At 35.5% G+C, this 11,041-nt stretch overlaps 1 protein-coding gene and 1 non-coding gene across 2 annotated transcripts; one reads left to right on the top strand and one right to left on the bottom strand.

The window, feature by feature from the left end:
• The first annotated feature begins 1,326 nt into the window (after positions 1–1,326).
• LOC140038508 (uncharacterized) lies at positions 1,327–6,669 on the top strand. The gene is made up of 6 exons (XM_072083886.1): positions 1,327–1,566; positions 2,320–2,874; positions 2,989–4,075; positions 5,252–5,406; positions 5,591–5,625; positions 6,024–6,669. Exons 1-6 carry the CDS (start codon positions 1,327–1,329, stop codon positions 6,667–6,669), a joined length of 2,718 nt encoding a protein of 905 aa, XP_071939987.1.
• Positions 1,864–1,970, bottom strand: LOC140004625 (small nucleolar RNA R71). The gene has a single exon (XR_011812684.1). It is a non-coding gene; the product is annotated as a small nucleolar RNA R71 (small nucleolar RNA).
• Positions 6,670–11,041: the final 4,372 nt, after the last annotated feature.

Genomic DNA, 11,041 nt, shown 5'->3' with positions numbered 1-11,041 from the left:
AAATTCTGTAATTTGACTCAGTCAATTCTCTTGTGTGCATACCACTTTCCAGCTATAAGATGCAAGGGAATTCGGTGCACATGCTTCTGCAATAAAAGAGAAGACCAAATGAGTGTGGACAAAAGGAAACATCATATCTTTGACTTCTTTTTACAAAATCTGAGTGGAGGAAATTATGAAGTGAGAGGAATGGAATTTCTACCACCTTTTATGCAGAAATACAGGGGAGAAGCCTGGATGACCGGACGTAGCTAGTTTTCCTTCTTGCAACAAGTTTTCTCTCTAGTTAAGAGTTCTTAGAGAAGCATTTAGAGTTTTCACTTGTAATCATATTGTGCAAGAACATAGCAGGAATTGGAGAGCTTCACCTTCAATTGGCTAAGCTTTCTTTTATCTTTCTTATACTTGTACTTTATGATGTTTTGCAGTAATAAACTTGTGAATTTGATTGTTAAATCATTCATGAGTAGCTAAACTCCTTCATCTAGGGAGTAGATGAAACTTATGGCTAAATAATACTAATTGAATGTGATTTACACTTGTTATATCTTGAGTTAACTTGTCTACTTGTGTAGCTGTGATTTCTTGTTATTGATTGATCACCAATAGCATGTTTATAGTGTTATTATTCAATGAGAATTGGTAATAACAATTGAAACACATGAGTAGTGCTTGAGTTGTATGTTCATGAAAATAGAGATACACTTAGGTGGATTATTGAGCATTTCATGAAATAAAACGGAGTAGTAGTAGTATTTCACCATGAAAATAGGGAAATCTATATTGCTCTAAGCCATTTCATCATGAAAATGAGACTTGGTAATCTTGGAAATAAATCTCTGGTTAAGCAAGAATAATAGCAAGAAGTAAATCCATTCATTTGTGTAGTTTATGCCATAAGTGGAATCTACATCCCTAGAATCTTCATTAAGTGAAATTTCTCTATTTGCATTCAGCATTTGTTAAACTAGATTTGTATATCAGATTTGTAGATTACAGCATTAGACTTTCTCTGCTCAAAAATTAATTGTAAGTCTAAATAATAGAGAGAACAGGGGCTTAGTAATTGTTTAAATTGCTCCTCGTGGGATCGACCCGATACGCATCTTGTACTAAAATTGCGACCTGTATACTTGCAGTCCAACGGGTGTAAAATCGGAATTAAACTTGCACTTAAAGTGAAAACCCGTCAAGTTTTTGGCGCCGTTGCCGGGGAGCGGCAATATTAGGGCCTAGTCATCTCTATTAATTTAGACATTTTCATTGTTTTTATCCAAGTTGTTGAATTAAAACTACAAAAATTTCTCTTATTTTTATTTGTAGTGCATGCACCGATCAAATAGAGAAGTTGGACATTTTGATCCTGAAATTGAAAGAACATTGCGGAGACAAAGGAGGAATACACTGCATCAAGAGGAACAAGAGGTTTGGCAGCCAATAGAAGATATCTTGATAGAATTACCATTTGAAGAAGAAATGGCTGAAAATGACCTAAATAGGCGAGTTCTGCGAGATTTTACTATACCGGGAACACAAGGTTCACAAACGAGCATAGCAAGGCCTGCGGTAAATGCTAACAACTTTGAGATTAAACCATCACTTATCCAAATGGTTCAACAATCTCAATTTGGAGGTAATGCAGTAGAAGATCCTAATACACACTTAGCTACATTCTTGGAAATTTGTGATACAATTAAAATGAATGGAGTTAGTGATGATGCTATAAGGCTAAGATTGTTCCCATTTTCATTAAGAGATAAGGCCAAACTTTGGCTACACTCTCATGCTCCCAATACTTTCACTGGATGGGATGAATTATCAAGAGCATTCTTAAATAAGTATTTTCCACCAGGTAAGACTGCTAAGCTTAGAATGGATATCACTAGTTTTAGCCAATTGGAAGGTGAATCATTATATGAGGCATGGGAAAGGTTTAGAGATTTGCTTCGGAAATGTCCACATCATGGACTGCCGGAGTGGTTAATCATACAAACCTTTTATAATGGTTTATCTTTCTCCACTAAAACTATTATTGATGCAGCTGCAGGTGGAGCTTTAATGGGAAAAACACCCCAAGAAGCTCATAATTTGATAGAAGAAATGGCAGCAAATAACTATCAATGGGCCAATGAGAGAGGTAATACAAGACGTCACGCAGGTATGATAGAAATGGACACTCTCAATATGCTGAGTGTTCAAATGAATAATGTGATGAAATTGCTAAGTAGACAAGGTCCAAGTTCATCTAATGCACATGTAGCATGCTGTTCTGTATGTGGAGGTGAACATGATACTAATGAGTGTGTCGATTCTGAACAGGTACAATTCGTCAATAATTACAATCGTAATGCTCAAAATAACCCCTACTCGAATACTTACAATCCGGGATGGAGAAATCATCCAAACTTCGGATGGAAGGATCAAGGAAATCAACAAAGGCCAACCAATCCGCCGGGATTTCAACCAAGGCAACCACAGGCTGAAACTAAACCAAGTTGGGAGATCGCGGTGGAAAAACTTGCTAAGGTGACTTCGGACAGATTTGAACGAGTAGAAGGGAGACTGGATCAACTCACTACAATGTACAGGAATGTAGAGGTCCAAATTGGTCAAATTGCTAGTTCTTTGAATAATCGAAATCAAGGAGAATTACCTAGCAAAACAGAGGTCAATCCTAAGGAGCAGGTGCAAGCCATTACTCTTCGTAGTGGTAGACAATTAGAAGATCCTCCAGTGAAGGAAGTTGAGAAAGATGAGAATGAAAAACAAGAAGAAAAGCAGAGGAACCAAGAGGCGATTGTGGAGGAAAATAGGCGGGAGAATCCAAGAGAAAAGCAACCATCATCTTCCACTACCATTCCAATACCCCCTGCGGTTCCATTTCCACAAAGATTAAAGCAAAATAAGTTTGATAAAGATTTTGAAAAATTTGTTAAACTTTTCAAACAATTGCACATTAACATTCCTTTTGCCGATGCTATTTTGCAGATTCCATCTTATGCGAAATTTCTCAAGGAAATCATGACTAGAAAAAGAAAGTTGGAAGACTGCGAAACAATAGCATTAACGGAGGAATGTAGTGCAATTATTCAAAATAAGCTACCACCGAAGTTGAAGGATCCGGGGAGTTTTTCTATACCTTGCACCATAGGTAACGTTGATTTTTCTAAGGCATTGTGTGATCTTGGTGCTAGTGTATCATTAATACCTTTAACGGTGGCTAGACAATTGGGTTTGCATGAGCTTAAACGCACTAATATCACTTTGCAACTAGCGGATCGGTCTATTAGATATCCATTGGGAGTGTTGGAGAATGTATTGATAAAAGTTCAAAAATTTATCATTCCAGTGGATTTTGTGATATTAGATATGGAAGAAGATATATCTATGCCAATTATTCTAGGTAGACCATTTCTAGCTACTGCAGGTACTATTATTGATGTAAAAAATGGCAAACTTAAGTTTCAAGTAGGTGAAGAAGAGGTAGAATTTAATTTGAATGAAATGGAAAAATACCCTTCTTTTACCGATCATGCTTATTCTATTGGCACAATTGATAAACTAACCCAAGAGATGAGTCAAGTCAACTTTGACTTAGATCCTCTTGAGTATTGTTTAATGAGTTTAGGTAAGCAAGAAGATGTTTGTGAAGAAATTGAAGAATTGGCCAAATACTTGGATTTTCAAGCACCTTATAAAAGGGGTAATTTGTATGAAAGTCTTGGCCAAGGAAAAGGGTTTTCACAACCTTCAGAAATTGAACCTCCAAAGTTAGAGCTCAAGCCACTTCCGACTCATCTAAGGTATGAATTTCTTGGAGAAAATAAAACTTTACCTGTAATTGTTAGTGCTGACCTTGATGATGAACAGTGTGCAAAGTTGTTAAGAGTTCTAAGAAGGCGTAAGAAGGCAATTGGATGGACAATTTCAGACATTAAAGGTATAAGTCCTTCTATATGCATGCATCGAATTTTATTGGAGAACGGTTGCAAACCAGTGGTGGAAACACAAAGAAGACTCAATCCAAACATGAAAGAGGTGGTAAGAAATGAAATTCTTAAATGGCTTGACGCAGGTATAGTTTTTCCTATCTCCGATAGTGTTTGGATTAGTCCAATTCATGTGGTACCAAAGAAAGGTGGAATGACTACAATCGTGGGTAAAAATGATGAATTAATTCCATCTAGACTTGTGGTAGGGTGGAGAGTGTGTATCGATTATCGTAAGTTAAATACGGTAACAAGAAAAGATCATTTTCCCCTACCATTTCTTGATCAATTATTGGAGCGAATAGCCGGATATGAATTTTACTGTTTTCTTGATGGTTTTTCAGGATATAATCAAATAGCTATAGCTCCAGAGGATCAAGAGAAGACCACATTTACATGTCCTTATGGCACTTTTGCCTTTAGAAGAATGCCATTTGGGTTATGCAATGCTCCCGCAACTTTTCAACGATGCATGATGGCTATTTTTTCTGATTATATTGAGAAAATTATGGAGATATTTATGGATGATTTTTCTGTGTATGGTTCATCTTTTGATCAGTGTCTTCATAATTTGGAATTGATTTTGCAGAGATGCGAGGAAACAAATCTTGTACTGAATTGGGAGAAATGTCATTTTATGGTAAAAGAAGGAATTGTTTTAGGACACAAGATTTCCTCCAAGGGAATTGAGGTGGATCAAGCCAAAATAGAAGTCATCGAAAAATTGCCACCCCCAAGCAATGTCAAGGGGATAAGGAGTTTTTTAGGACATGCTGGCTTTTATAGACGTTTTATTAAAGATTTTTCTAAAATCGTAAAGCCATTATGTGATTTATTATGTAAAGATACTCCTTTTCAATTTGATGACAATTGTTTGGTTGCATTTGAAAGGTTGAAGAAGGAATTGATTTCGGCCCCAATTATAACTTCGCCTGATTGGTCACTACCATTTGAATTGATGTGTGATGCAAGTGATTATGCGGTTGGAGCAGTTTTGGGACAAAAGAAAGAAGGACGGTTGCACGTCATTTACTATGCTAGCAAGTTGCTAAATGAAGCACAACTCAATTATGCAACCACAGAAAAAGAGCTATTGGCAGTGATATTTGCTTTGGATAAATTTAGATCTTATCTAGTAGGATCTAAAGTTATTATATATACGGACCATGCGGCTCTTAAATATTTGTTACATAAAAAAGATGCAAAACCAAGACTAATTCGGTGGATTCTTTTATTGCAGGAATTTGATGTGGAAATAAAAGACAAAAAGGGAACAGAGAATCTAGTAGCGGATCATCTATCACGCCTAGAATATATTCCAGTCAAGGATCAAGTTCCTATTCAAGAGAATTTCCCGGATGAGTTTGTCCTAGCAATTATCAATTCTCCATGGTATGCTGATATTGCTAATTTTTTGGTAAGTGGAGAGATTCCAAAGGGAATTAATTACCATCAAAAGAAGAAATTCTTACATGATGTCAAAAGTTACTTTTGGGAGGAACCATTGCTGTATAAACATTGTGCCGATGGTATGGTACGTAGATGTATTCCCGAAAACGAGGTACATAATATTTTATATCATTGTCATAACCTTGAAACAGGTGGACATTTTAGCACCTCAAAAACTGTGGCAAAGGTATGGCAATCAGGATTTTATTGGCCAACTATGTATCGAGATGTTCGGGAATATGTTAAAAGTTGTGATGCATGCCAAAGAACTGGAAATATATCTCGAAAGAATGAAATGCCCCTAACTACCTTCTTAGAAGTTGAATTATTTGATATATGGGGTATAGACTTTATGGGACCATTTCCAAGCTCTTTTAATAATAAGTACATCTTAGTAGCAGTGGATTATGTTTCTAAATGGGTAGAAGCAATCGCTTCACCTACTAATGACTCTAAGGTTGTACTCCGATTCCTTAAAAAGAATATTTTTTGTAGATTTGGTATACCTAAGGCCATAATAAGTGATGAAGGAAAACATTTTTGTAACAAACAACTGGATTCCTTATTGTTTAAATATGGCTGTAGGCACAAGACATCACTCCCGTACCATCCTCAAGCCAATGGACAAGCGGAGCTAGCTAATCGTGAGATAAAGCTCATTTTGGAGAAAACTGTGAATAAATCACGCAAGGATTGGGCTACAAAGCTAGATGACACACTATGGGCTTACCGAACGGCATTTAAGACTCCCTTAGGGATGTCGCCGTATCGTTTAGTCTATGGAAAAGCTTGTCACTTACCTGTAGAGATTGAACATAAAGCTTATTGGGCTATTAAAGCAATTAATATAGATTTTAATCTTGCAGGTGGAAGGAGATTACTTGAGTTGAGTGAATTGGAGGAACACCGGTTACATGCATATGAAAATGCCAAAATTTACAAAGAAAAGATCAAATATTGGCATGACAAGCACATTATTCCTAAACAATTTCAGGTAGGGCAAAAAGTGCTTTTATTCAATTCACGCCTGAGGTTATTTCCAGGAAAATTGAAGTCAAGGTGGTCTGGACCATTTGAAGTCACTCAAGTATTTCCCTATGGAGCGGTTGAAGTGGCAAATTCAAGAAATGAAAGGTTTAAGGTCAATGGGCAACGAGTGAAACCCTACTTGGCAGGTGAAATCGTACCCAAAGGACTCATATGTCTTTTGGGCGACTCTTCTTCAAATTAAGAAACTGAATGTGTGAGTCGAGCCAACGACTATAAACAAAAGCGCTAATTGGGAGGCAACCCAATGTTTATGTTATATGTGTTAAATTGGTGTCATTTTGTGGTTTGAATAAGTGTTTTAGTTAATTTGTTGTTTTTGTGTGATAGGGTTGGCAAATGGAAGCAAGAATGACCATTTGAGGTGAAAAAGGCGAACTGTGATCAAACAACTCAACCCCTCGATTTGCGTTAAAGGTGTTTTTGATTCATTATAAAGGGGTAAAATGCATGTTTTTAATGTTTTACATTTGTTCCAGTGATTAAAATTGGCAAACAAATGATCTATGATGCATTTTGAGTCATTGGGGTACCTTTTGTAATTTTTCAAAAGTTGAAATTCTGCTAAAAATCGAAGCCGAAAACGCGTTTTCCAAGGAAACGCGACTATAAGTCGCGTTTCTCAGAATCGCGTTTTCAATTCTGCGCCTGCAGAACAGAAAACGCGCCTTTAAAACGCGACTTTAAGTCGCGTTTTAGAGGAAGTCGCGTTTTCACGCCTGAGCAAAACTGGAAAACGCGACACATATAAACGCGACTTTAAGTCGCGTTTTAATACGTAACCGCGTTTTAAATTCTGCGAGATTTGTGCAGAAAACGCGGATTTAAAAACGCGCGTTGAAGGCGCGTTTTTAGTCGCGTTTTCGGTTCATTTTTCTGCTTCAAAAACGCGATTTCCAGAACATTTCTTCACTTTTCCATTTTTCCAGCCGCGTTTTTCTTCTTCTCTTCTACCCAACTCACAAATCTTCATTTGTACTCCATAATCGTCTAAGCCGAATTGAAGATCATTTGGGCATTCATCCACCGCCCAATCGTGATGCAGAGGATGACGATGATGCCGAGGGGGATGACTGACTTGGCACACTGCAGAAGCTATCTTTAGTTGATGAACTTGCTTGCCTAATTATCTTAACTTGTGGAACTTAAGATGTTTAACTTCATTTTATTTTTCTGTTTTCTATGTGGTAGGTACTTGTATTTTGACAGTGGTCCGTGATTAGTGGCTGACCAGGATCTCAGCCATTGACTTGGGGAGTACTTCTTTCTTTTCTTTTCTTCTTTTGTTTCATTTCTTCCCTACACATTGAGGACAATGTGTAATTTAAGTGTGGGGGGAGAAATATGTGTGATACTTGTGGTTTTAGTTGTGTTTGATATAATTCTTGTGCTTAAATGGTGTTTCTTGTGGTTGCTGGCAGGGAGTTTTAGTCCACTTTTAAGGGGAGATTCTGTCAAAATTTTTCCAAAACCTTATACATATATATGTTATTAACTATAATAAATAAATAAAATTTTGTCACTTATCCTTTTGAAATAAATATATGCGGTTTTGATACTTCTTTTCTTATGAAATTTGGAAATGATTTTTATGTGATTATAATTTTTACATTTATAGGAAAGTATATCTAGTAAAGTGGAGAAAATTATGCCTACATTTTGTATATTTGATGAAAATTCTTCTTTTTATCTAATTTTATAAGATAAGAAATTAATATGGTTAATAAGTGTCATACTCTTCTCATGATTACTCTTAGAGGGAATTTTATTATATATATACATTAAAAAAAAAAAAAAAAAAAGTGTTATTCTACTCCAATGATTCTCGTACCGAGTAACCGGGGGTTGGCATCTACAAATGTCGACATTCGCGTAAAAAGGTACTTGAATTAAGAGTATGCAAAGCAACTTGAGTATGTGAAATGTTGAGTAACCGGGGATCTGCATCTAAAAATGTTGATCTTCGCGTCAAAAGGCATTTTTCACAACTTAAGTAATATTTAATCCTTAAAATATATATATATATATATAAAAAAAAAAAAGAGAAAAAAAAAAAGAAGAAGTAAATTAAATCCCTCTTTAAGAAAAATAAGAAGTTGATCATGAGATTAGTTAGCATCTTTATTGACTATAGGAGTTGCTTGCTTGCGAAATTGGATAAAAATAAGAAGTTGAGTTGAATTGGTAAAATTATGGTATACTTGGCTCTTCTTTGCTTGATATTATGAGTACTTGAACTTAATGGAAAGATCACATAAGGTTATTTACCTTGATTCAAGGAAATGGAGTTGAAATACTACATATGTTTATTTTCAATTTTTGGATCATTGATGGTTGGAATTTCATATTGCTTGAGGACAAGCAATGATTCAAGTGTGGGGGTATTTGATAAGAGTTTATTTTACGTATTTTTAAGTGCATTTTATTAGTTAATTTTGAGTTGATTATTTAGTTTTATAAATAAAATAAAGAGGTTTTTGGTAAAATTATATATTTTTGGTAAAAGTGGATAATATTGCATTTCTATTGATTTTAATGGTAAAAACTTCATTTTTATGCAGGAATGATGATTCAATCACCAAAGGATGTCAAATGAGGTAAAAAATAGAGATTTGGTGATGAATTCAAGTGGCAACAAGAAGAATGAAGTGAAAAATGTTCAAGTGAGGAAATGCAATACAAGTCAGTTTTGACACTCTTCAGTATTTTGACCATATCTGGAGCTACACTTATCGGATTGAGGTGATCTTTATACCATTTTAAAGCTAAGAAAGAGACCTACAATTCGTATGAAGACATCGAAATCCATTTCTGCCATCTTCATGGGCAAAACGTTGGAATACAGAAGCTGCATTCTGTGGTCGGAAGTTAAAACAGAGGTTTGAACAGGTGACAGTATTTCGATCATATCTCAGGCTACAATACTCCGATTTGGATGATTCTTGAAGCATTGGAAAGCTAACTCAAAGGGCTACAACTTTTGTGTTTTGCACAAAAGCTAGTTTGGCCTTTATCATGGAGAAAATCGCAGTTGAAATAAGGCCAGAGTGAAAACGCGAGTAGAAAAAACGCGAGTTTATACCGCGTTTTGTGTAGGCGCGTTTTATAGCCGAAATTCTGCAATTTGACTCAGTCAATTCTCTTGTGTGCATACCACTTTCCAGCTATAAGATGCAAGGGAATTCGGTGCACATGCTTCTGCAATAAAAGAGAAGACCAAATGAGTGTGGACAAAAGGAAACATCATATCTTTGACTTCTTTTTACAAAATCTGAGTGGAGGAAATTATGAAGTGAGAGGAATGGAATTTCTACCACCTTTTATGCAGAAATACAGGGGAGAAGCCTGGATGACCGGACGTAGCTAGTTTTCCTTCTTGCAACAAGTTTTCTCTCTAGTTAAGAGTTCTTAGAGAAGCATTTAGAGTTTTCACTTGTAATCATATTGTGCAAGAACATAGCAGGAATTGGAGAGCTTCACCTTCAATTGGCTAAGCTTTCTTTTATCTTTCTTATACTTGTACTTTATGATGTTTTGCAGTAATAAACTTGTGAATTTGATTGTTAAATCATTCATGAGTAGCTAAACTCCTTCATCTAGGGAGTAGATGAAACTTATGGCTAAATAATACTAATTGAATGTGATTTACACTTGTTATATCTTGAGTTAACTTGTCTACTTGTGTAGCTGTGATTTCTTGTTATTGATTGATCACCAATAGCATGTTTATAGTGTTATTATTCAATGAGAATTGGTAATAACAATTGAAACACATGAGTAGTGCTTGAGTTGTATGTTCATGAAAATAGAGATACACTTAGGTGGATTATTGAGCATTTCATGAAATAAAACGGAGTAGTAGTAGTATTTCACCATGAAAATAGGGAAATCTATATTGCTCTAAGCCATTTCATCATGAAAATGAGACTTGGTAATCTTGGAAATAAATCTCTGGTTAAGCAAGAATAATAGCAAGAAGTAAATCCATTCATTTGTGTAGTTTATGCCATAAGTGGAATCTACATCCCTAGAATCTTCATTAAGTGAAATTTCTCTATTTGCATTCAGCATTTGTTAAACTAGATTTGTATATCAGATTTGTAGATTACAGCATTAGACTTTCTCTGCTCAAAAATTAATTGTAAGTCTAAATAATAGAGAGAACAGGGGCTTAGTAATTGTTTAAATTGCTCCTCGTGGGATCGACCCGATACGCATCTTGTACTAAAATTGCGACCTGTATACTTGCAGTCCAACGGGTGTAAAATCGGAATTAAACTTGCACTTAAAGTGAAAACCCGTCAATTACTCTATAGACTTTGACTTTGTTTTAATGCATCTTTATTTTACCAAAAAAAAAAAGACTTTCTCATATGTCGTGATTCATCACCTACACATACCGTCACATACTATATATCACTCAAACTAAATCATGTAGAAGCATGATATATTTTGACAGTTCTCGAAAGAAAGAAGTTTGAATTTCTAGAATTCCCGATGTCTTGTTGCTACCAAGTATCTAGGAATCCAAATTCCCAAGTGGAAAAAAAAAATAA

Source organism: Coffea arabica, chromosome 3e (genome assembly GCF_036785885.1).
Source record: "Coffea arabica cultivar ET-39 chromosome 3e, Coffea Arabica ET-39 HiFi, whole genome shotgun sequence".
Lineage (NCBI taxonomy): Eukaryota > Viridiplantae > Streptophyta > Magnoliopsida > Gentianales > Rubiaceae > Coffea > Coffea arabica.
Note: the sequence above shows the minus strand (reverse complement) of the source record. Positions and strands in the feature narration are given on the sequence as shown.